General features: G+C 41.2%; 1 protein-coding gene and 1 long non-coding RNA gene across 7 annotated transcripts; one reads left to right on the forward strand and one right to left on the reverse strand.

The window, feature by feature from the left end:
* Positions 1–1,021: 1,021 nt before the first annotated feature.
* Positions 1,022–1,875, reverse strand: LOC119145326. The gene is made up of 2 exons (XR_005103389.1): positions 1,762–1,875; positions 1,022–1,338 (listed from the first exon to the last, which is right to left on the reverse strand). It is a non-coding gene; the product is annotated as an uncharacterized LOC119145326 (long non-coding RNA).
* Positions 1,876–1,964: 89 nt separating this feature from the next.
* On the forward strand, positions 1,965–25,943 carry SLC39A6 (solute carrier family 39 member 6). 6 transcript variants are annotated; one of them, XM_037381717.1, is made up of 10 exons: positions 1,965–2,010; positions 3,727–4,475; positions 5,747–5,927; positions 6,206–6,375; positions 7,665–7,877; positions 9,525–9,594; positions 10,914–11,291; positions 18,465–18,545; positions 20,542–20,732; positions 21,502–25,943. In XM_037381717.1, exons 2-10 carry the CDS (start codon positions 3,756–3,758, stop codon positions 21,652–21,654), a joined length of 2,157 nt encoding a protein of 718 aa, XP_037237614.1. In that variant the 5' UTR covers positions 1,965–2,010; positions 3,727–3,755; the 3' UTR covers positions 21,655–25,943. The 6 variants fall into 6 exon arrangements, 4 of the variants coding, with proteins under 4 accessions (XP_037237614.1, XP_037237616.1, XP_037237617.1 ...); XM_037381718.1 differs by lacking the exon at positions 1,965–2,010 and adding an exon at positions 2,520–2,693; XR_005103387.1 differs by lacking the exons at positions 18,465–18,545; positions 20,542–20,732; positions 21,502–25,943 and adding exons at positions 16,447–16,676; positions 17,336–17,411 and having other exon boundaries at positions 1,966–2,010.
* Positions 25,944–25,964: the final 21 nt, after the last annotated feature.

Consider the following 25,964-nt stretch of genomic DNA (forward strand, 5'->3'; position numbering starts at 1 on the left):
AGAGTTGGAGGTATTAAGCATAAAGACAGAGCTGTCACCTCCTGACTGGCGAGCGAGGTGGTGCTATCAAGAGCAGCAGACAGCAGGAGAAAGATGGCTGAGAACGGTTTGGGTGTTAAGTCACTGGCATAACATTCAGGACCCACCAGTAAAGCCAGATCCCAGGGCAGGATTCAGTGCTGCCTTCACACTCCAGCAAGCTGAAAAACCTTGGCAATCAATCACACGAGAAAGGCCAGATTCCAAAGGCAGCTGGGATGGGTAAGCAGAACTGCACCCACTGGACTAGCACTATTAAATGATGTGATGGCAGAAAGTAAAACTCTGGAGTTGGAGGAAGAAAGAGAAAATGCAAGAAAGCCTATGCCTGGGACATACAGCCATCACAGAGTCATGGCCAGTTGAGAAAATTGATACAGCAAACCAACATTTGAAAAATACAGTATGCCTGCTCAGAAGAAAGCAACGTGTTTTTAGCAAGTTTCAGGCTTTTCTTCTGAGTTGATCTCAGTCCTTTCTTATTGTCTTTTTCCACTTGTGCAGAGTGCAGTTTTCTTCTGCCAGATCATTTATTTATAACAAAGATAAAAGGACTACTCACCACAATACCATCGTGGATGACACCAAAACCCAACATTGTTTGCCATTTACTCACACCTCGTTTACAACCAGTCAGTTCACTTCCAGTCCTTGCTTGCCTACCCACATGCTTTTTTCAAGACTGGGAGTCCTCACACTTAGTCCCTTTTCTAAGGGAGGCTACCGCACCCAGCACATGCACCCAATCCACGGCTGCAAACCCAGAACGAGCTGTGTTTTCAGGGAGCGTTGTGACACAAAGATCGGTAGCATCCAAACCCCCTTGCTTTCTAACCTCACCTAAGAGGGAAGCTAGGTACGGCTGGGTGAGGAGTCCGATATAATAAAACTCACTAACAGCAGACTGTTATTAAGCAAGGTACCCTTTATTGCAGCGCTGGGGCACGCTGGGGATAGCTCCACCATAAATGCTCCAATAATCTGGCAAGCTTTCAGAGGCTATATACCATGAAGTTATACATATTCACAAGATTTCCGAGAGCTCATTTACATATACATGAGATTTCCTTGAACTCATTAACATATGCAAACACATGGTCCGCATGTGGAGTTGTGGTTGTCAGTCTTCAGATGAAGGCTTGCAGTCTCCTTCACTGCACCCACAGACAGAGCCTTACCTCCAGACGCAGTTCTGGGATCAGCAGACCATACCCTCCGGGGCTGTTGTTGCCATTCTCTTGTAACCTTACCTTTATGGTCCTGTGTATCCGTTCTCAAGACTGATCAAGATGGAGTCCTCTGCAATGAGATTATCCGGGTGCCCCCTTGTTTTACACCCATCCCTTCTCTTACACCCATCCAGAGCCTCTTTTGTTCAACCCAGTATCCAAGGCACTCACAACATCTTGTTTTCGGGGCCTTTCAATTCCTCCGACTCCCACCCACAGCTGATCTTACTCCCTTGGCAGCACTTCACACCTCCCACCAAACCGCCATCTCCCAAACGCCACCAAATCAAATGTCAATGTTTTCGGAGACAAAGACCCCCCGGGATTCAGCCGCCTCCTCCCCACCGCGCGCCCGCCCGCCCTGCCCTTCCGCAGCCAGCACGGCCCCCCCCGGGCCCTCCGGCCCACGGGCCTCTCCCGCGACCGGGCCGCCCCTACAGCCCCCCGGGGCTCCGCAGCCGCGCCCACCGCCCCTCTCGCAGGGCACCCGCACCGCGCGGGGCGGCGAGGCCTTCACCGGCGCCGGGGGCGGCTCCAGCCACTGTCGAAGCCGCCCGCGCGCCGCCGCCGCCGCCACGCGGCACCCGCCCCGCCCCCCCGTTGGCCGCCGGGGAGCCGCGTGGCGGCCGCCGCACCCGGAAGAGGAAAGGAAGGGGGCGGGGAGCGGCTGGCGCGCGCGCGTGGGCGGCGGCGGCGGGGTCCGGCGGCGGCGGCGGCAGGGCCCGTCCCGGCGGCGGGCCAGGTAACCTCTGCTTGCCGCGGCGGCGGGCGGGACGCGGGGCGGGAGGGCGCGGGCCGGCAGCCGCGGGCCGGGCCGCGCCGCTGGAGCAACCGCCGCCGGGTGAGGCGGGGCCGGGCCCGGCCGCGGCATCGATGCGGGGCCGCGCCCGTCCCCGCCCCTGGCGCGCGCTAGCAGCCGCGGGTGGCGGTCGCACGCGGCCCGGGGAGCGGCGGGCTCCCCCCCGCCCCCGCCCAGCCTGTGCCCGCCGGGGGCCGCGGGCCGCGGGCCGGGTCCGGCCGCAGCCGCGGGGCGGGCGCGGGGCTTGGGGGCCGCCGCCTCCCGCCAGTGCGGTGTGCGCGGGGGACCCGTGAGCGCTGGCGCTGCCGCCCCGCCCGCGGGTCCCGGCGGCGATGGCGGCTGTCAGGGCCGAGTACGGCCTCGCTGGGGGCTGTGCGCTGCTGCGCGCGGCTTGGCACCACCGAGCTCACGGCCTCGGCGGGGTGTGCAGGGGACAAACGCCCACGCGTGCACGCTTGTGAACATCAGGCCCGCAGCAGCCGCCTGCCTGCCTGGGGGAGGGAGCACTGTGATAGCAGTAGCACAGGTGGAACGTGACAGCGCGAAAAATATTTTTTGTGGAGTACTAGTGCTGAAAGTTCACCCTGCTGGCTTGCCAAGAGGTCTGGGAAATACGGTAACGAAAGGTGTGGAGGGAGCCCTGTTTTTTAAGCAGGAGCACGTAATACTTATTCCTTGCCTAGAAAAAAATTACAAGCCTTCTTTTAAGCAAAGCAAAAACCTAAATGACATCAAATGACTAAGGGAATGATTAATGAAATCAAATGTATTATTAGATGTTTGACTTTAAGGCAGTTGAAATAAATGAGTTGTTAGTGGTTAATTCAAGATACAAATATTTTGTATGTCCTGCTAAGCATTTCGTTAAGCACCAGTAAATATTTGTTTAAAAGAGTAAATTCAAAAGGAAGCACCCCCACAAGCTAGATGAGCAGGCTGGAAGCTCACTGTGAAGAAAGCAGGGGAAAAGGTAGTTCCGGCAGGGGAGTTTGCAACCACCAGCTGAAGAAACCCCCCCGGACCCAAAAAGAAGTTGAGACTGAGCAAGCAAACTAATTAACATGAGAAGTGAGAGAATTACTTGACAAGCAAGAGACTGAGTATTAAGTAATCAAGGAATTACATAACTTGTAACCATGAAGGCCGATACCTTTGCTTGCCGAACTGTGTGACAGTGTAAAGTTTTGACAGTCAGAGCTAGGCATTTGTGGGTGGCCACCTAGCTCCCTTCTTTGTGAAAGCTGGAGTGAAGGAATAGAAATGCCTCAGCTTGGTGTGTGAATTGGCGCTGTGCACCAAGTAGCAAACCCACCTACGGGACGACATAACCTAGATCTCAGTTGGTGCACCCTTGAGGATGCTGTCATTGTTTAGCTTGTGTCAGAAAACTGACTTAGGCCAAGCTAAACAACAGTAATCTTACACCTGGGGACTGTTTATGGCCAGTGACCTCACTGTGGTAACACAGCTTTGCATCTGGGAAAAACGCTAAATGTGTAAGAAATTTAAATGGATTTTCTCTTACTGCATTGATAATTTGAGCAGGGTTTGTTTTGGTTTGTTGTGGGTTTCTTTCGTTTAAGCAAATTGTGAACATCTATTACAGTGGAAGATGTGATCAGTGTCATGCAAACTGTTAAAATTTTCTTCTTTTTCTAGAGTTTCTCACTGCTAAAAAAACCCCTACAATGGAGAGTACAGTATCGGTCACTTTCTTTGTGTTGTTTTCCATACTACTGTGTGAAAGCTATCATCCTGGAGTGGAGACGGCTACTGTTGTGCATGCATCAGAGAGAACTTTCCAAGAAAAGGCAGCTGGCATTAATACTGATTTGGCAGGATTAATACAGAAGTTTCACCTTCAAGAACTTTTTCATCGTTATGGAGAAAACAACTCCCTGTCGATTGAAGGGTTTAGAAAACTGCTCCAGAACATAGGTATAGATAAAATGAAAAGGATTAAAATAGACCATGATCATGACCATGACCATCACCTTCATCATAATCATTTTTCATTGAGTAAAAACTCTGAAAAGACTGTTTGTCCAAACCACGAATCTGATGCTAACAAAGATCACAGGAACAGTCACTCAAAGGAATCTTATAAAGTAGAGAACGTAGAACATCAGCAGAACTTTGTACGCATCAAGAACACCGTTAATGAAATAACTGCATCTGTCATCAGTGCTCCCACAGATGGCCGCTCTGAATTGCAGAATGTGCAACCTGGAGAAGTCAAGCTGGTTGCTCGTTTAGGTTTGACCAGCGCGAATGTTGTTAACGTTACAGGTGGCAGCAATGCCAGCTGGCTTGCTAGCAGCAAAGCAAATCAATCTCATACTTCTCTGAAGGAATCAGAAAGAGGAAGTTACCTGTACTCTAAACTGAAAACCCAAAATACCCAAGAGGTGAGACTGATTCTGTTGTATTCTTGGGCATCCAGATCCAGCGGGGATGTTCTGTCTTATTTGTCGTGTGCTTTTCACTTAACTGGGTACAAGCTTTGTGGGGTAACGGTACTCATAGATAAACACACAAACAACTTCCCTTGAGACTTAACATTTTGGAGGAAGTTGTGTTTGATTCACAAACTCAGAGGAGAATATACAGTCTAGTTATTTTTAATATTTATTTCCTAAAAAAAAAAAAAAGTACCTATATTAAGTATAAACATACAGTTTGTTTTATATATTATTTTAAAATACTACTAAAAATGAAAAAACACTTCAAATTTAAAACTTGCTGTTCTGTCTTAAAGCCAGAATCTGTCTTGCTTTGCTAATAATGTGAAAGTAAAAATAAAACCTGGTTAAAATACTGTCATTCTTATCGAAGCTGCCTCACAGGTGTTGATAGTCCTATGGCAGATAGTGTAGAACTGTGGGGAAGTAACTGGCACCTTCCCCCTTCAACCCCTCCCTCCCCATCTTCTTTAAGATTGTACGTAGAGTCCAACTGTAAAAAAGTTTGCTGCAATATGTGTTCTGTATTACTTTAAAATAGTAAAAAATTAGTGCTGATAAAGTCTGTAGTTGTTTTGTAGACAGTTTTCTTGCATAATCAGATTCTTCTCCATTGAAGGCTTTAAAAAGCAAGTGTCTCTCAGGTCTTACTGTATCCAGCCATGCCAGGTAATTCAGAGTGGGTGTTGTGTAGCATGTGATTGTAGGTGCTGAACTCACAAGTTGTTACTGTGTTCTGAACAGTTGGAGCAGAAGTACTACTGGTACTTAAGTCAGCGAGACTGTACGTGGTACAGTAGGGAAGACTGTACTGGAGGAAGTGTGTTAAGAACATGTTCTGTACAAGACTTTCCGTAGTAATCACTTGTATAAACAGCTCTTTAACCTTGTTAGTACTTCCTTATACGGCCTCTAAAACTGAGGGAAAGGTGTCAGGCTGCTCCTGTTTGCACAGCAGAGCATCTGACCCCCTTGTGCTGAGAATGAGTGATAATTACGCATCATCTACCAGGACTCCTGAACTAGCTTTCTGGGCCAGAAGTGGGGTGCAGGTACAATTCTTGCTAAATTGGTTTGTTACCAGTTTTTAATTACCATTGATACAGCTGTTTTCATGGGATGCCACTGCATTTTTGTAAAAATGGGTTTTCTGGTCCTCTTGGGATACATCATGGTGTTTTGGTTCTGGTTCATCTTTAACATGTGTCTTTTCACAGTGCTCCAGTGCGTCGAAACTGATGCAGTCCCATGGAATAGGTACTCAAGTATTGTTAACTGCTAGAGAATTTAGTTACCTCTGTCCAGCTCTCATTAACCAGATCGATGGCAAACACTGCATAGTCCATGCAACTAGTGAAAAAGCTGAAACGCCTCCAAAAAGTTACTCTCTGCAAATAGGTAAGTTGTGGGTTTTTTTTTTTTTACATGGAGTAAAAGTTTACTGGAAACCCATTTATGTTGGTTATAAGTTTGAGAACATATGTTAAAGTTGAAAGAAGTTTGTATTTTTCTTTTGGCACTTGACTGTGTCTAGAGAGAAATCTTTGTGGCATACTATTTGTTAACATCTGATTAATCAAATGGTCAGGAGTGTTTGATAACAGGAATGTTAAGCAAATGAAATATCATACAGCTGTTATTTATTCTTGTTACTTTTTTTTTTCTTTTTTTGCCAGCTTGGATTGGTGGCTTTATATCCATCTCTGTCATCAGTTTTCTTTCCTTATTGGGTGTTATATTGGTACCACTGATGAATCGCGTATTTTTCAAATTTCTTCTAAGTTTTCTTGTGGCACTGGCTGTGGGGACTTTGAGTGGAGATGCTTTCTTACATCTCCTTCCACATGTAAGTATTAATTACTGTTTCATTCAATATCTCAAAGCAGAGAATTTGACACCTATCTGTACTTCTTAGGTATTAATTAATAGGGGTTACAATTATCAACATTTGGTGAGTCATTTCTGAACCTTACAAGGTTGATTATTTGATGGAAAGGTTTCCCATTTGGAACTGTTTGTATTATTAATTCTGCAGTCCTTACAGTGTAAGAGCATCACACCATTATCCCTTGTTTTCCTGTTCTTAGTCATGTATGCTGCCAAATCACTCGCTCATTGTTCCTTGTGTGCAAGAATTTTGCATAGATGTTTGTAGTCACTTATTGCAATGCTGCCTCTTTATTTCTTTTTCCAGATTAATGAAATTTTATAGATAGTGGAAATCACTCACTGTACACTTTAAATGTGGAATAGATGGTCCACTATTTTCTGTTATCGGCCACTTATGTTGATTGCTTATCCATTGTAATTTTTGGTCTGAATCAAGCTTTTATGAAGTCCTGGGAAAACATTGCTTGGTAATAACCTTGGAGTTACGTATAGATTTTATGGAATATGGACAATGAAACTGGAATACAATTGTTAAATTTTCATCTCTCTTGAACAGACATCTCTGCACCTCCCGCCCCCCCCCCCCCAACCCCAACCCAAGGTAACTTGGTCCAGCTTTCAGATAAGATGGATGAAAAGGACTGCAGATCCTGTGGTGGTTTCCAAGCCCTGCCTGTAACTTATGGGGGCGTTCTTTTTCCTTTCAGTTAATTTTTCATTTGCTGTGTGAGGTTATGTAAATCTAAATATGTGGGACTGAGGTGTCCTAGAAGATTTTTGGTTCTGAACATATCAGTAGCCAGTGAGGAGGCGAAGAATGTAAGACTTACTTTAAAGAAGGAATTTACTGTTCCTTGTAGAAAAAGATATTTGATGTATATGAGCTGATTAGATGGGAAGATAATTGGTGTGCTGGCTGTGACTACTACTTAAAATGCAGTTTGCTTGGCAGTGTAAAGAGTTTTTGTGAGGGCAGTTGTACATACTGTATTGAACAGTATGCATGTAGCTTCAGGGAGAGGGTGAATGGTCTGCCGGCCTGCTTTCAGTCCTTGCAATGTTTCTTCTCGTTGACAGATTTCTTTGTAATTGTCTGAGTTTATACCCAGAGTATTTACCCCATGAAAATTGTCAAGTCTGTACTCCAGACTCGAGGAAAAGAATGTGAAGAATGCTATGTTTCTTATGTTACCAGTTCTTTTGAATAATACAATGACTTTTTTCCTCATTTGCTTCTCCCCTTAGTCTCATGGAAACCATCACCACCACCATGAAAAACCTCTACTTGAACAAAATAAAAGCTCTACATTCAAACATCTTGTTTTTCAAAGTACAGAGGAGAGTGCTTACCTGGATTCTACATGGAAGGGACTTACAGCACTTGGAGGCTTATATTTCATGTTTCTTGTGGAGCATTTGATCACTTTAATAAAGCAGTTTAAAGACAAGAAGAAAAAGGTAGAGAAACTATTATTTTGAAGCTATAATATATTGCATGATCACTTCTGAACACATTTATAAAAATCTTTTATGAGTATCATGTATCTGGATTTAATAGTGATTGCTGACTTGATCAGCGTTATAATTTCAATTGTATTAGTGACACACATACTTTTAAACTATGCGGTAACTTTTTGTGTGGTCCCGTTACAGAAAAGCTCTGAGCTATTTCCTTAACCAGATACACAGTACAGGTTTGACACCACAGTGAACCTGTTTGACAAGCAGACATCTAATTGTGCCCTTTGTTTTAACAGAGTGATTTAAGAAGTTACTGTTCATTATTGACTTCCTTCTGACATCTCAAGGCCATTATATAACTGACTGTCTGAACTGGTTTTATTATTATTATTATTATTTTAATTCTTATACTGGATGAAAGAAGATGGCCTTATACAGTTTGTGTACTCCTGTTGATGGAGGCACTTGCAGAAAATGGGTAAGGGTGGTAGTAAGTGCTTACATAAGTAAGCATCCAACTACACTGTATAAAGTGACTTCATTAGATAGTGTTCCATTTGGAAATAGCTTGCCAAACCCCTTGTTTCTTTCCCATCTCTCCCCCGAAAAATAGCAATCCAGCTTTCAGATTACTGTGCTGGTTTTTGTGTAGAAGGTAGATAATAAATGAATTTTGGCATGTCATAAATGTTGGTAACTTGCCAATTATTGCTAACAGAGATCTTTAAAGACTAGCCTAGCCAGTAATAAACAATGTTGTGAAAGTTGACTCAGTAAAAAAGATACAATCAAAGCTGGCGGCATCTTAAGCTTTGCTTGAAGAAAGTTAGTAAACTGCTAATCTCAGCTTAAAAATAGCTAGTTTCTAGGCTACCACAATGGCTGATAACATCTAGTTTTATTGTTAAATTGGTCATTAAGATAGCAGTCTTAGAGCAGATGCTATGTAAACTCTTTGACTTTGGTCATGGGAAGTTGTGGTGATGTGGGTTATACTGAAGCTAAACTAACTGCGAGCGATAGAACCACTTTCCCCGTCCCTAGTTAAATTTATTTGCCAAGGGGTGGTATGAAATGTTCCAAGCAAAGCAAGTATTTTCTTTGTCCTCTCAGCCACTGGGAATAGATTTCCTGTTAGACTAATTAATGCCCTTCTAGATACTGAGTCACTGATCGTAAATTGCTGTGATACAGACATTAGTGAGCAATTAGAACATTTTACTTGGTTTTCCTTCAGTACACTAGGAAAAAAACTTAGTGACGTTAAAATGGAAAAGAATTGGTGGAATAACTTTTACTTGGTATTAGATACATTTTGCTTCCCAGATGAACCCCTCTGCTTATCCTCATGCAAAAATGTGGAGTATTTATGCATGTAAAATGTGGAGTATTTATGTGTGTGGGTTTGGGTTTTTTTGTGGTGGTTTTTTTCCCTCCATCCTGTGGAGCCTGAGGAACCTTCATCATCTTACTGTATTTAGCTGAGTTGCTAATGTTCCTCTTCTGCACTCTACATGGCTTCCATGTTGTCCTCTTACTGTGCAGGCTGCATAAATGTTGTGAATATAATGTTCCTCATGTATATCCTGAAAAATAAGTAAAATATTCATAACTACAGTATTTTCTGTTTTCTTTTGGAATAAGAAAAAGAATGAAGAGGATGGAGAAAGTAAGAAGTTCTCAGCGAATGAAGAAAAGTTAGATACAGATGATCGTAAGTCTCGGTGATACTGCACAGTTGTTATTTTGTGACAGCACTGTTTAAAAAACACCTGATTAATGGCAGCTCATAGATCTACTTCTTACTGTAGGTTGCATCACTACCTACTTGAATTCTTTATAAAACAAAACCTGTCTGTGCATTGATATGTAGAGGACTAGCTCTATTTGCTGCTTTTCTTTAACAAGTATTGATAGGTTGGAAGTAGTGAATTCACAGTTTTGAAACCTGAAGTGTTCTAATTCTGGATTTAACAGCGGAAGTTGAAGTCATTCGGTGAAGATCTTCTGGCTATGCTTGTTGCAAACACAGCTGTACCTACTGGCTTCTACGCTTCTCTAGACTGTTAGATGCTCTGTGCGTGATCCATTATTCAGATTTCTGTATATCTTTTAAGTCTGGATTTTGTAAGTTTCACTTTATTTATGAAGCTGGTAATCTAAAATCCTAGAGGTTACTTGAAGTATTTGGACTGCAAGTGATCATGTGTCCTCAAGATCATGTTGTAAGCCAAAACAAACCTCACTAGATACTTGTTAGCTCTTGTAGCTAGAAGAGGTGTTCAGTTTTTCAGAATAATTTTACAGCTAATGAAAGAGTTGTCAATAGTGCAGGAAAAAAAGTATTTCATTTAATTGCAGGGGAAGAATTTAACAAGTTTTAAAAATTAGTTAAAATAAGATAACCTTAGTGTGCCACTGATGTTTATATGAGGACATTTGGTGGCCTGTATTGATGACTATTTTTGAGTGTTTTTATTTTTCAGGTGTTCAGACTTAAGCTCCTGTATTCATATGAAATACAGGAATTTTTAAAATAATCTATAAGAGGATATATATCTAGTATCCTCTTCTGCAGTCTTATTCTTTGGCCCTAAGGTGAATAAATGGTGTAAGTTCTGTAGGCACTTTGTCTTTCTGAAGCAACTGAACTAACAGCCTTCATGCTGTGAAACTGGGACGTAGAACCTTATGCTGTTGTGTATAAATTGCACTGACTCTTAGATAAAAAGCTTATTCACCTTTTTAGGAGGCATTTGTGGCCTTAATGTAGGGTCTGCTTCAGTAACAGGGGACAGAAGCTAAAGGGTTTTTTTATTTTGAACTATTGGGAATTATCTCAGAAATGTAATTAAAGGAAAATAAGTTGTGGAAACCCTTGGAAAAAACTCTGGTACAAGAAGCTGGGGTATCAGTCTCAACTTCTAGACTTACTAGGTTTTTCTTTCCTGCATCACTTACTCAACTTGTTTGTTGTATCTTTGCTTCTGAGGTGATTTTAAAAACGTATTATGCTCTGGATTTTTGTAACAGGGCCTGAGGGCTATCTAGGGACAGACTCCCAAGATCCATCAGCCTTCATTTCTCAGCAGCCAGCCGTGCAAGAAGAAGAAGAAGTGATGATAGCTCATTCTCATCAAGAGGAGGTTGACAATGAATATGTGTCCAGGGGCTGTAGAAACAAGTGTCATTCTCACTTACATGATACTCTAGGACAGACAGATCATCTTAGTCATCATCACCATGACTACCATCATATTCTGCATCACCATCATCATCAGAACCATCATCCCCACAGTCACAGTCAGCGCTACTCACGTGAAGAACTGAAGGATGCGGGGATAGCAACTCTGGCGTGGATGGTGATTATGGGAGATGGACTACACAATTTTAGTGATGGCCTAGCAATTGGTAAGTGTTAGCATGGACAATGCAACTTGGTTGTATGTGAGGACAGCAAACTTCTTGCTGTCACTTAGCTCTCTGTTAGGAACATAGTTAGTCAGTGGTGGGTCTTTGAAGCCTAAACTTTTATCTGATAGCAGCTTTGAATGAGTAGGACAGATCTTCAGTTTTAATGTGACAGTGACAAATGAAATGGAAATTATGTGCTTACAGCTATTTCTTTAGGGAATCTAGAAACTTTGCTTATTTCCTACTTTTAGCAAAGTTAAAGCTAAAATTTTTCAAAACTAAAGCTAGGCTTGTAAAACAATATTTGGGACTTAGAGCTGTCTTTGTATTTCAGTGCCTGCAAGTGCTCAGCAATTTAAAAAAAAATATATTTTTTTTAGGCTTGTCTTTTTGGTCACATATAAATTGACTGTGTTTTTTCCACCTCAGTCAGGCCACTAATATCATTGGCTTCTTTGTTTCTCACTTCCATCTTCACTTGTTAAGCAGCAAGATCAGGTTCTGTACTTGGCATATCTGGCTTTGCCTAAACTGGGCCCTGGTTACACATCATGTGTAAGTTTTCCCAGAGCACTGGTCAGTAGGGAGATGGGACCCTGGTTTTGGTCTGCTTTAGCCTGAGGGTTACCCAAATGGATTACGCAATATTATGTGTGATTTTTGTGCTGTGGGATGTAGGCAGCATTCATTTGTACTGTAAAATGAATTTATTTCAAGGCATTGTGTTCTCATAAGGTGCTTTTTCACTTTTGCATATCAGTCTTGTCACATTCTAAATTCTTAGATCTTACCATCTACTGAAGAGTAGCATTGCAGTTCTTCCTAGTGCTTGTACTAACCTTCCAGTGAAGGTCTGTGCTGCTTTTTATATCCTGGGAATGTGTGAGTAGGGTGTTAATTAATCAGGCGTTAGTTAGATATTACCTGTCAGAAATATGATTCATGGAGAAGATACCAATAAAGTCACTATATGTTGCCTTTATGCAGACTTTAGGATTAGGAGTGTCTGTATTAATTAGAGGAGTGTAGCATAAGTAGATTCTTAAGATGCTCAATGTGCTGTACGCGGTCTCAAAACAGACTCAGTCTCTCTTCTTGAAAAAGTATTTTTAAAAATACAATTTTCTTAAACACCAGTCATACTCAACTTGAAGAAAAAGCTTTTGAATGGCGTGTAATAGTCCATTTTTTGTGTTCGGTTTCTTTTTTTATTTAAACTGGTATAAACACTTACTTACATGTAAACAGAACGTTTATCCTTTTGTTCCTTTTTTTGTTCATATCCCTATTGTTCCCTTGCACGTTGTAGTTGTTCAGCCTTTTTTGACAGTGCTTCAGTGAAAATATTTCTTTATCACAAAAATAACAGATTAAGTATTATGTTCTGGACTTCTGGCTGGGAGGTCAGGTTTGGGAACTGCCTTGTTTTTTCTGGAAGGAGAGCTAAACTACAGGTATTTAAAATTTAAAAGGTTAAAGTAAGTTATGGCCAGTGAAGTCAGATCGGTAATCTTCAGTTTTTATGCTAGGCTTTTGTAATCTTGACTTTGTATTTAAGACTTTACAGGTATTGGATTAATTTCCAGCTTGTATAGCATACGGGAGTCAGTTCAGCGGTATCAGTCTTTCTATAAATTTTATTGTAGAAACAAGTTCATTCTTGTTTGAGGAGAGAATCCAATAATAACTTTTCTCACAGCAGTATTTGCAGTTGTTCAGATTCAGTCAATTCAAAGTATAATGTGAAAAGAGACTTTCTGATTTAATCTCATTTTTGATGAACATTGAAGCATGGAATGTAAATTTCCGAGCAGATCAGTAGTGAAAATGAGGTAGGAGGAGGAGGATTTGCATACAAATGACACACAGAATCAATTACCTCTTAGCATTAGGGAGATTTGGGAAGGAGGTATGACTTAATAGTTATGAAGGGAAAAGTATGAGGAAGGTTAATAAAGGCTTATTGAACAAGTGTGAGAGTAGCTTTTAGAAGTCCTGCTGTGTAGCTTGTTCAGGCTAATGGAAATGTAGGTCTCCTTCAGTTCTGGATATGCTCAGAAGTATTACTGAAAAACATTGATTTGATGATGTTGTGAAAATGCCAATACTACTTGTATAGTATTTTACCTGTATTTAAATGAAGATGTGAATGCTCTGTGAAGATAACTTTAGCCAGAGCAACACTTCATTCATTTAATGTGATTTGTGTTCCATAACTTCCATCGGTTACTTTATTCCTCAAATCTGTTGTGCTAATTATGTAGGAATAAGATTTGAAAGCGCTTATTTTTTTATTAAAGCATGGAACTGTTGCATCTGACTAATTTGTACAAAGGGATGTTCTGTGATTTGAACTTTTCTTTGTAGCTTCAACTAAATGACTAAAATGCAGAACACTATTTTTACACTAATCTTGCATGCATATTTTTTCTTCAGTTGCACTTTGAGAGAAGTGATGTCTTAAAAGTGTATTTTAAGATACCATGACGCTACTAAATCAACTTCTTGAGAGGCGATAATACCAGATATATTAATGTAGTCTTCAGTTTGTTAATGTTTCAAGACCTCTTTTTAGCAGTGAAAAGTAAAAATAGATATTCCTGTTATTTAAACTTGTACTTTGGTTGCTATGTATCTGTATAGTATACAGCCATATCAACCACCCAGGAACTTTGCAAAGCAGTCAGGTTTTGTTTGGTATGCCTTTGTGGTCCCAAAATCAGATTTACAGTGTGTGATTAAGCTGGATTCTTGTATTTTTAATTTTTCTCTAATAAGTGTTAAGACTTGGAAAACATTGTGTAGAGACAATAATATAGAGGAACTTGTAGATTATTGAGGATGCAGGCATGGGAGAAGGTAATTATCTTCTGCCTTTCTCTACTTATCTAGTCTTCTCAGAAACTGAAGCCCAATTGAATGCTGACTAATTCTCCTGTCTTAGTAGGAGATAACTGTGACTGTCTTTCAAAACCTGACTCCAAAACTATAAAGCAGTGTTTGGAGGTGAGGGAAACAGACCGATACCTAGAAAAGATTGATAGTGTTCACTAATAACCTCTTCTTTTGCTAGTCATGTAGCAGTAACTGCTGTTGCTTACCTATTAATTACATAGACTGCTATGACTGTTTTATTAGAGTGCAGTGGAAAACGCTCCTGCTGAGGGCTCGAGTCAGAATAGCTTTTGTCTTGCACACTCTGCACCTTGGAATTGGGCTTTACAAATAGTCATAGAGATGGGTCACCTCTAGAGGTAATCTAGTCAGATCGTCTGCTTGGAACAGCTTTTGTGATCATTAGATTGGGTCTGTGAGGGGTTTGCACAGCCAAGCCTTGAAAACCTCCACAGGTGGGGAGATTCCACCACATCTGTGACTGACCTCTTCTAGTGTTGCACTACTGTCTTTTAATAAGGAAAGCTTTATTTATGTCCATCCAAAAGCTTCCAACCAATAATTTGCATCCTCTCCCCCGTTGTCTGTTACTACTTTGAATAGTTAGGCTCCTTCCTGTTTGTGACTGTACTAAATATACTTAGAAGCTGCGGTTAGACCACTGCTTAGTCTGGTGGAGAGGAAGGTTAATTACACCTAGCTTCCTCAAGCCTTTAGGCCTTATGCTGTAAACTTCAGATAAGCTTGTCAGCCTCTGTTGGATGGTCTTCATATCCACCTTGAACTGGGACGCTCCAAAGTGTTCAGAGAATCCCAGGAACAGCCTCGCTAGCGCTTAGCAGAGGAGGATAAGAACTTAGTCTGCTGGCCTCGCGTCCGTAAGACTGTGAAGTTTGTGGTTCCCTGTATTTGCAATGAGAGCGCACTGTTGGCTCGTATTGAACTTGTTGTCCATCATAATCTTAACATCCTTTTCGGGAAGGCTGCTATTTCACCCAGTCACTTCCTACCTTGTACTAATGTATGAACTTCTCACTTTTCCTCTTTTGAACTTCGTAAGATTTCCATTGGCCTAATCTTCCAGTTTACCAAGGTTCTAGTGCTTGATGTGTCAGCTCAGCCCTTACTTTTTCCCTCTGCTCCTCAGCTTGGCATCATCTGCAGATTTGCAGATGGTGCAGTCTGTTTCATCCAGATCACTAGTGAAAATATTGAAGAAAATGAGGTTGCGGTATTTGTCCTGAGCCAGCCATCAGGCCCTGTTAGCCCAGCAGTCCAGCCAGTGTGCAGTCATCTAACTGTCCATCCTGTATTTCCTCTGCTCCCAGATGAGGCTGCTGTAGGAGATAAGTGTCAGAAATCCTACTAAGGTCAAGTTCTGTTATATTCACTACTGTCGCCATGTCTGTAGTCAGTTACTTCCTCAAGCTGGGTCAAGCATTTGAAGAGAATATTCAACATGATCTTTCCAGGAACTGAGGTGAGGTTGACTGTTCTTTGCCTTTCTTAAAGATGGGAATCATGTTATACTTTTCCCAGAGTTCCATTGCGGCCTTCTGTAGCCATGGTTATCCATAGATGATAGAGGCTGCAGCCTTGCAGTCGCTTCAGTCAACTCTGTCAGCAGCTGTGGGTGAGTTCCATCTTGATGCATCTGAGCACTTCCAGTTTTTTCGAAGTATCTCTAATCTGTTGCTTTTCTGCTGTTCACTGTCCCTTTCTTTCTAGAATGATGCTGGGATCTGTTTGTGAAGACTGAGATGAAGGCAGTGCTGGTGCTTCAGCTTCTTTTTATGTCTGCTGCTTGGTTCCCTTCCCCCACGCATCAACAGACCCAAATTTTTCCTGCACTTTTTCTTATCTAGCATTCTTGTAGAACTCTTTCTTGTTATCCTTGGTGTCTTGTCAGTCTTAGCTCCAGTGGGGCTTTGGTCTTCCTCCTTTTTGTTCCACTGCTTTTGTCTTCCTTGTTGCCAGTCTTTGTTTCTATTTCTCATGTGCCTCCTTTCTGAGTCTTAATTCATTAAGATGTACTTTGCTTAATGGGCACATCTTCTGTTGGAAGTCCTAGTGTTCCTGCACAAAGAGGGTAGTTCATTTCTGCACTCTGTTGAGCGTGCTTTACAAATCACTCATCTCTTCTGGCGACTTTGCCCTTTGACTGATTCTCAGGGGATTCTACTCTGCAGTTCCTGAAATAAGTCACTCTGCTTCATTAAAATCTATGGAGTCCTAACTTTGCCTCTTCCTTTTCCAGCTTCCTTCTGTATCCTGAACTCAGTTACCTCATGCTCACTGAAGCTCAAGATGCCATTTTTTGCTGTATTTGCCATAGCTCTTCCTCGTTTGTGAGCAGCGGGTCAAGTAGAACTCTGATCCTGGCTGGCTCTTCTATCATTAGTATCGGAAAACTGTCGCCAACACAATTAAGCAACATCCTGGATTGTGTGCCCAGTGCTGTTAACCTTCACAGCTGAAAAATCTCATGTGAGTGGTGATGTCTTGTGTTGTTCATAGGTAGCCTTACCCACCACCTCTTCTTGGTTAGGTGGTTTGTAACTGTATTCCTAGTGTTACTGTGACCTTGACCGAGACTCAATAGGCACAAGGAACTGCATTCATGTGTAGTTTTACACTGGAGCTCTGTGCAGTCAAGGGAACTCCTTTATGTAGATGGGGGGGGGGGGAAGTTACTTGTATTCTGTCTTTTCTAGGCAGTCTGTATCTATACATGACGGGCCACGCCAGCTTTTGTGACTCCACAGCACCATCAAGGCAGGCTCTGAGCAAGCAGTGGACTTCCCTAGGCAGTAGCTGTGGTTGACAGATCTGTGTCTGCCCTCTGCCCTGCATGGGAGGGAATCTCCTATCACTAAAACCTTTTCCTTTCTTTTTGTATTGCTGACCCTAATCTGATGTGCTGAGCAAATATTCTAGGCCAGGCAGAACTCATTTATCCTCTCTTCTGCCATGGTCATGCATCATAGTGTTCTTTGGATTAGCAGCTGCAAGTGGGACAGAGGGTTCTTTCCGTTGCCAGGCTTTACTTTTTTCAAATTTTACCCATCTGGGGGTTTCATGTTCCTGTGCTGCTTTGGTCCTGCTGCCTTCTTTAGCCTGGAGGGGCTTGGCTCTTGCCTCTGCAGAACCTTTTCTGAAGTCCCTCTCAATCCCCGGTGCATTATCCCTCATCCAGAGGTGCTCGCTCACTACATCTTGTGTCTCTTGCTGTGTGCCACAGCACGCATCCCAGAGGTAAAGCTGCTGCTGTTGTCACTGCAGGGAGGGAGCATCAGGCATTTCTTGCAGATGAAGACCTGGATAGCAGCGTCCACCCTCAGGAGGTACATCTGGGTAGAGGCTGCTGGAGTACTGGGGGTGGCCATGCGAGCAGAAAGTGGGGATTGTCTCCTGTGGTCTCACAGCCATTGTAGCTCTTCCTCTGTCAGTAGTACTCCTGGGTCCTTTGTGTGCCAGCTACTGCGACGTGGCCTTGTGCCTCTTTGACTGCTTATTGGCAACACCTTGTTTGTTGGCACACTCCTGGTAGCACCTGAAGAAGAAGCTGGACATGATTCTGCTGTGCCCCCAGGGTGAGGCTCTCCGTGCAGCCAGGGACCTCCTGTGTGTGAGCTGTGGTTCAGCTCTTCAGCCCTGCTGTGTGCTGCTTCCTCCTGAGCTGCTGTCAAGTAAGAAAAATAGCAAGCAACAGGAGTGGAGAAAACAAGAAAGATGAGGACGGTTGGTCTAGTTTAAGAGGGGTTTGTGAGTTTTTTCCTCCACGTAAAGTGTGATAGCTCACATGTGTGCAAGCTGCCTAGAATTCACAATCTTTCACTGCTGATTTCATGAGACTATAAAGCCTCTCTTACTGTTTAAATGGATTTGCTTTTTCTGGTACCCTGACTGAGGCAGTTGAGCTGCCTCTTCCTTTTGTATCTTTAAAAAAAAAAAGTGTCTTTTCTGACTGTATTTCTATTTATTGCATTTTTTGAGAGGGTTGTGTTCTTGGAAGGTATTTGGCTTAGTTCAGAAGTAAGATAGTAAAATTTGGTTTGCTTTAATTATTTGGAGGATTCTGAAGGAGGATTTTGAAACTTAGGAATCATAAACAACAGCTGCTCAGTTAAAGTTTAAATGCTTCCACAAGCATAAGAAAAATTTGAGTGGAACTAAGATGTCCTAACCTGATACACACATATGCAACAATACTTCTGCACTTGATGTCTGAATATGCTGTAATATTTTTTGTTTTTTTTTCCTGTCCCTTCATAGGAGCAGCCTTTACTGAAGGGTTATCTAGTGGTTTAAGCACTTCTGTGGCTGTATTTTGCCATGAATTACCTCATGAACTAGGTAAGACCTGAGTAGTTCCATATGCTGAAGGTATAGGTACTTACAGTTGCGCTTTGGAGAATTGTAATTGATTTTATTCTATGTCACAGTAAAATTTGATCAGAAAACTTCATCTGTGTTGGAATGTCCAATCAAGAATACTTTTAACTTATTTCAAGACTGTTTTAATTCTTAATTTAATTAACGTTCCTTTAAAAAATCTAAATATTTAAGCTGCGTTGTTTAAAACTCTGTCTCTTGAAGTTACTTACAATTTGTTCTGTACAGTTCACTTATAGTTTTTATTCTTCTTAGCAACATAAATTATGAATTGCAGGAGAACGCATGTCAGAACTTGCTTTTCTCACATCTGTTTAATTTTATTCTTGTGTTTGTGGTGTTAAAATGAAGTTCACAATTAGCTGAACTCCTTTCTGAATAACATTTGCTGCTTTTTCATTAAGTCTTACAAAGAACTACTCTAAATTAAATTCTGAACTACTTATAAACCTTTCCTAGAAATAGTTTGCTTTTCAAGCTCAAGTGATTTAAATTAATGACCATAATTTCTCATGGAAATGCGCATGTCTTACAATGTAAGTTTAGTATTTGGCCCTTTTGCAGGATGCAGCTGCTTAGTTTGTCTTGGAATGAAGCTGATCTTTTCGATTGTCAAATCATTTTGTATGTGCCACTGGTATTTCTTTCTTAGCTGTCACAGCCACAGTCATACCTGGTGTATAGAATGAGGAAAGAACAGTTTGCTTGCACCTTTTTTAAGGTTTCATTCCCTAAAAAGTGGAACGTTCCATTTGATATAATGGAGCTTGCAAACTAGTATGTGTATACATCAAACTATTTCTTAAACAGTTTGATGTATTTGCCTGTACAATAATGTTACACAGAAATGCATTACTCTGGAGAAATGCACCTGGTTTTATGACATGGGAGGAATTGAATCGTGTTCATCTTAATATGAATTCCTTGGGAATCGTGGAACTTGTATTAATTACATGTACTAAATGTTGTTAGTACAAACATACAAAATACATTCATGTTACTCATCTGATAATTGTAGGTTTGAATGTTCTGTTGGTTTTGGAAGCAAGAAAAATCTTTTAAAATTTGTATCATGCTGCTTTAATCAGTGTGGAAAACTTGATAGAAATGCCTTTAACGGGACATAAAGTGGCATAGGAGTACTGAAATAAATGGGACTATCTGAAGTTAGCTGGGGATAAAATTGGATCATCTGTTGTTAACTATAAACAATGTTTATAACATACTAGTTCCATTTTAATTGTAGTTATCTTGTGGGAAAAGCTGTTGTAACAAATTATTCAACTTGGCTTTGAGATTGCTTTTGTTTACTTTAACTGGAGATAACTTTAAAAAGTTTAAAAACTCTGTATGTTTTTATATAGAATCTGTTTTATTTCCAAATAATAAGCTTATATTATTTTACTCTGGATTAGATCTAATTTATCTAAACAAAAAAAAAAATCTGTTCTGAATTATGGAAAACCTGTTTCTGGCTGGTAGTCTGTAATTCCTTCAAGTAAAAAAAAAGTTGAAGTTTGACTTACAGAAATTAATAAAGAAATTATTTCTGAATTTATGAAACAGCTAGACTTGAAGTACAAAAAGCAGTTACAGGTTAATAAATGGAATAATCACCATTGCTTTACGCAATTGAGTGGGAATATTTTATTTTATACTTCTTTAGAACACTTGTGCACATAAGGCACTGCAGTATTTTAGTGTTGGTTTAAATGCAAACTACACTAAAAGCTGTTTCTTCCAAAAATCCTAAGACTTTAAGGTTATAAACTTAGAATGTTTGCTGCTGTGTGCTTTTTAACATTGTGTCCCCCAATGATTTCTGATTTTATGAAGGAAAAAGTGAAGGCAGATGACAGCATAAAAACAGTTTAGCAATCTTGTAAGAGGAGAACTGGTGACTACTGCAGTAGTTACCTGAGAATGAAAATTTTGCTTTGTTTTTTGCCTGTTGTAGGAGATTTTGCTGTACTTCTAAAAGCTGGTATGACTGTCAAGCAAGCCGTGCTGTATAACGCACTGTCAGCTATGCTGGCCTATCTTGGAATGGCGACTGGGATTCTTATCGGTCATTATGCAGACAACGTTTCAATGTGGATATTTGCGCTTACTGCTGGCTTGTTCATGTATGTGGCTCTTGTGGACATGGTAAGTGGCTAGACCGACTTGAATTTTATATAACATGGTTTAAGAATGAAGGCTAATTGTATTTTGATCTCAAAATAAATTTGTCTCCCTCAATTAACTTCTGTGCTTGAAGGTGCTCATGAGTATGCAGTGTAAGTGCTCAGTTACATGTTCAGGTGGAAGATTGCTTTTATTTAATTACTGTAGGAACAGAGATTGTTTCACCCTTAGTTGTTAAACAGAGGCAGTTAACAGCAGAAGTAGAGGAAAAAATTTGCTTCTGACAGTGGCTAGTATAGCAGGTAGCAAGTAACAGTGCAAGTTGTGCATTAATGGCACCAACAAATGCGCTTTGGCTTTTTGCATTAAATCGTTATTGCTTTTGGGGATGAAGATAGGATTGTGTTAAAACTTTAGCATACCTCAAAAGTATGTTTGGACAGAAATACAAAGTATTTGGGGGTGTTCAGGATAGTTTAACTATCTGAAGAATAAAATTTTTAGTGTGATGTGATTAAATCAGTTGGTAAATAATATCCTGAGTAAATGCCCAACCTAAGACGTTAGCATAATTGTTGTGAAAACAGTAATTAGGACATTACAGATTTTCTCTAAGTATGAACGTAGACTCTGATAATTTTGTTCATGTTGAGTGACATCCAATTCAAGGAGTAGTATTAATGCAGTCATCAAGAAAGACTAGAAGAGTAATACTCTGCTGCCTCATGGTTGAAGAACTGGGTTTGAAGTAACTTTATTTTGAAGGCATTTAACTTTCTTGTTTGTTTAGGTGCCTGAAATGCTCCACAATGATGCCAGCGATCGTGGATGTAGCCGCTGGGGATACTTCCTGTTACAGAATGCTGGGATTCTGTTGGGTTTTGGGATAATGCTGCTTATCTCTGTATTTGAACATAAGATTGTGTTCAGCATAAACCTGTAATCCTGGTTGCCAGGAAGAGAGCTTGGTGTTAAGTTATAAGAGGTAGTTTTTTCCTATTAAATTCCCTAATGGGGAGGTACGTTTGATATAGACTAGGTATTCTTATTGATGTGCTTTGTTGTTGTGTCCCTCCCTTCTCCCTCTGGTAGAAATGAACACTGTAAGGTGTTGGGTTGTGGGGTTTTTTCCCACTTAGGATTTAGCATTGCAATATGGTACTGTGGAAAATTGTACTTAGTAAAACACGGTGAAAGTGCCAAGTCTATTAAAGGAATATTGTCTGGGGGGTAGGGGGGTGGGTTTTTTTTTTTAGTAAATCTATTTACTGTATGTAATTATATGTAACAGGTTTTTTTACTTAAGTGGTTTTGCTTGTTTAAAGAAATAAAATTACAGTGGTTTTTATTTTAGTACAATCAAAATCAGTGGATACAAAGCACACTGAGCAGTGTAAAACGAGAAAAAGACATAATGGGTAGCACGTGTTTTTGTTGGTAGAAACTCATCTCTTTGTATCCACCTACTTTACATGGAATGGCAGATGAATCCGCTCATTTTGTGGTGGTTCTTCTCTTAACAGATTGTGGATTCTTTGTGTCTTATTCCAGTTGGTTTATACTCCAAACAAATTCTGGTGAAGTCCCATTTTAAGTGTTTGCACCAAATGTTTTACTTGTTTCGTCCCTTCTGATGTGAGTTGCTCTTGACCAATTTCTCAAATCAGCAACAAACGTACAGAGATTAGACTGCAAAAGCATAGCTCTAGCTCTAATATACATGAATTTTATCAAAGACTTGAAAAGTAGTGCTGTATCCCACTTATGCTGCCTGAAATGGCAAAGGTGTATTGAAGTCTGTTTGATATCAAGGGGAGGAGTGATACAGGCTGAAACAAACAGTCATTTACTACAACAGCTTCCTTAAGTGTTGATTTACTTTGAGAAACATGCTGAGTGGGACAGCTGACTACACACAAACCTGCGCTTGCAAAACAGCTCCATTCCTTGCAACAACTAAACCTGAGAAATCAAAAATAGCCCACTTTGACAGCATATGTAGGGAAGCAGCATGTTAAGGATAACTGTAAGTGTACACATAAGTATGTAGTTGGAGCTTGCAGTCCTAATATTTAACCACTCTGAAAGTAACTGAAGGAAGGAGAAGGATGAAAAAGATAATGCCAAAATAAATAAATTCTGAATTTGCAGGGAAGGTAAACACTAGACAACTTTTAGATCATGAATAAATTATGGAATTATGCCATCTTAACTAGTTAGCTTTAAAAATCCTAGAAATATAATTAGAATATATTTCTAATTCAACTTTACTGCTGCTTCAAATCATCAGCTGAACAAAAAGCTTGAACAATGCGGAAGTGTTTGATAGTGCCATGTCTGACAGGTTAAAACAGTGGCATATGTTGGCTTGTCATAAAAGGAAAGCAAAAACTACTCTATCACCTTCAGAAGTTGATGTTTAGAATTAATTGAGAGGTTTTGGAGGGTTTTTTTTACTAGTTAAGAAATGAGGATTGCTGGAGTTTCTATAGCCAGTGGAGTATTAGCTTTTTCTTCCTCCTTGGGTCTTTCCTGAAGTTAACAGGATTGAGATTTAATCTCCTGCCCGCAGCAGTGAACTCCTGTTCCCTGCCGCCTTTGAAGTCAGGGGCTAGAGAAAGGCATACTTCCTTCAGCCCTGCTGATGCATCCTCAGGGAAGCACTAAACTGTGTTGGGGTCTTGCCAGCTCCCCCAGATCTGCACGTGGATGAATCTGTGTATCTCTTGGCTTGGTGAGCAGTTGTTTGAAGAGAACAGACTTGTGTTTTGGAAGCAGTCATTTTCCTCCCCCAGAATTTAACTTTCTGTTGCTGGACGCTGCTCTGGTGCTGCGCTTTCATCTCTTTAACAAGAACAGTGACAAAATACAGGTGCATTCCCTCCATCAAGTACTTTAAATTTTGTGTGTCTGTTATTCTATGCTATTGCATTTTGATTAAGCTTCTGGACTTTTACAACTTGGAGCACAAGGGTGATGCCACAGGACAATGGCTGTCTGCTACGTTTTTATAGCATCTCCTTAATCACCCACCCATCCTTACTCTTTTTACTATTTTATTTTTTTTCCTTATGGCAGTCATATTCTAGTGTTCCCAAACTTGAATTAGTAGTATGTGCAAATAGGATGAAAAAAGGATTTATAACTACCTATTGCTTCCGTATGTTCTGTGCTCTTAAACTGTTAGCTTATTTGAACTCTCTGAAGACACAGTAACTTCTGTTTTTTCATCTAAACTCTTACAATACTTCTGCCCTCACTGTGTTATGTTAATTTCTTTACTTTGTTGTAGCTAAACTGCCTATAAATAACCCACCTGCTGATCTTCATCTTTCCTTTGCTACCTGTAATGCTTGAATACCATAATCTTTGGCTCCTTGAAAGCTATTTCATTTCTGGCACATACACATCGCTGCTTTTTATTTTAGCAGAACCGCCATGCTGAGACACAGACACACACACTCTAGACACACACACAGACTCTCTCTCTCACTCTAAACCTGCCAAAATGGAATTTTTCATGCCTATACTGACCTCCCGTCTTGGCAGTCCTGCCTCATTCCAGGTTTCTCAAAACGTGGCTGCTTTTCCTCTGGCTGTCTCATCCTGATGTCTCCTTATTGCAGTTGAATGTGTCAACATTTAGAGTGCTCTGATTTGGCCCTGACCTGTCTAAATGAGTCTTGCCTTTGCTAGGATAACGGTGCTGGTGGCATCAGAGCCGGTGTGCTTCAGTTCGTGTTCCTGTACAGCTGCTCAGGAGCACGATACATTCCTAGGCCAAAAGAAGTAAGACTTCTTCCCTCCTTCCCTCCAGACCTCTTACCACAGCTCTGCTCTGCTGAAACGCAACCTCGCTGCATCCTAGCGGGTTTGGTAGGGCTTGGGCACTGTTTACCCCAGTGGTGTGGTAAACCACCATACATCGGCGTGCTTTAGCCTGTGGGTCTTCTGCCTTCTGTCCTGCTCCCTCTCTTCGGTCATGAGGGGTTTTGGACTTGGATGAGCTCAGTTCACTTTGAATTTTTTGCTGGTGGTTTGTTAGCCTACAACCTCGATAGCTGGCAGTTCAGCTGCGCTTGCATTGTTTGTTTCCTGGGTGTGACAGAGGAAGCGGGCGTGTAGCCTCGTGGTGCCCAAGAGATTTTAAGATCAGTAACCAAATGACAGAGATAAATCTACAAATTTCAGTTTGTGTTTCTAGTGGCTTCTTGGCTGGCTTTTGATGTAATCATCTGACGTTAAAATATCTACATAGCAAAACATATTGCTAATGTAACAACATGCAAAATAAATTGCCTTTAGAGCACGTGGGCAGAAATGGCTCGATACGTTGGACACAGGCATATCCCACCCGTTCAGTGTTCTTCGGTCTGTGATGGAGAGATGTCTGTGGTGGGCAGCTGTCCAGACTAGTGGCTGAGAAGACTGTAGTCTGAAACCTGCTGTAGGTTTGTACCGGCAAGTTGACAAGAGTTTGTTGGGTTTTTGTTTTGTTGGGTTTTTGTTGGTTTTTTTTTTCCTTAGCCTTATAAAGTAGAGTCTGTTTCTATTGCAACATACTCGCATTCAAAATACTTTGCCAAAGCGATGGGGCAGAGCCTCTAAGCAGCTTTTTATGTGTATATTTTTCTGCAGCAGTTTGTAATGTGCCTGGCCATGCCAGCTGATAAATGGAAGTGTCTCTGTTTTGTGTATCCATCTGTACCTTTATTATGATACAGACCTTAATGTTACAGCCGCCTTAGTGCCTGTGCTAAATGCAGGTGAACAGAACAGGCAAACAATGCTGGAATCAAAGTTACATTTTTTGTCATGTGTTCTTCTAATGGTTTTGGCCTGAATTTGTACAGAAAAGGGGTTGTGCGTCCTTATGATGTGTGGCGAGAGTTGGAGTGGAGCTGTGGAGGTTCTCCCCTGCCTGGCCAGTGAGGATTGGGTGCCGGTGGGGTTTCTCTGTTCCTTCATGGCCGGGACACTGAGGGTGGTGCCAGATGTGCTGTGGGAATGCAGCTCCAGCAGGCTTAAATCAAACAGTCAAGGCTAAAATGGAATTCACTGGACTCAAGAGACCAGCATAAATAAAATTTCAGTGGAAAAAGGGTGTCATTGTGTTTGCCACAAACAAGAAACAAAAAGATGTTTTCATGAAACGTGCTTTTACTTAAAACACGTTTTTGGTGTGTGTATGATTGCTGTGTTGCTGTAACTTAAATAAACCACTGAACACTGTTGCCGGTTTTGGAGCGTTTT

Source organism: Falco rusticolus, chromosome 3 (genome assembly GCF_015220075.1).
Source record: "Falco rusticolus isolate bFalRus1 chromosome 3, bFalRus1.pri, whole genome shotgun sequence".
Taxonomy (NCBI): domain Eukaryota; kingdom Metazoa; phylum Chordata; class Aves; order Falconiformes; family Falconidae; genus Falco; species Falco rusticolus.

Coding starts and splice junctions, on each gene's coding strand:
- SLC39A6 (XM_037381717.1), top strand. CDS start 3,756: ATGGAGAGTACAGTATCGGTCACTTTCTTTGTGTTGTTTTCCATACTA. Junction 6,376..7,664: donor TCTTACATCTCCTTCCACAT/GTAAGTATTAAT, acceptor TTCTCCCCTTAG/TCTCATGGAAACCATCACCA. Junction 20,733..21,501: donor ATGTGGCTCTTGTGGACATG/GTAAGTGGCTAG, acceptor TTGTTTGTTTAG/GTGCCTGAAATGCTCCACAA.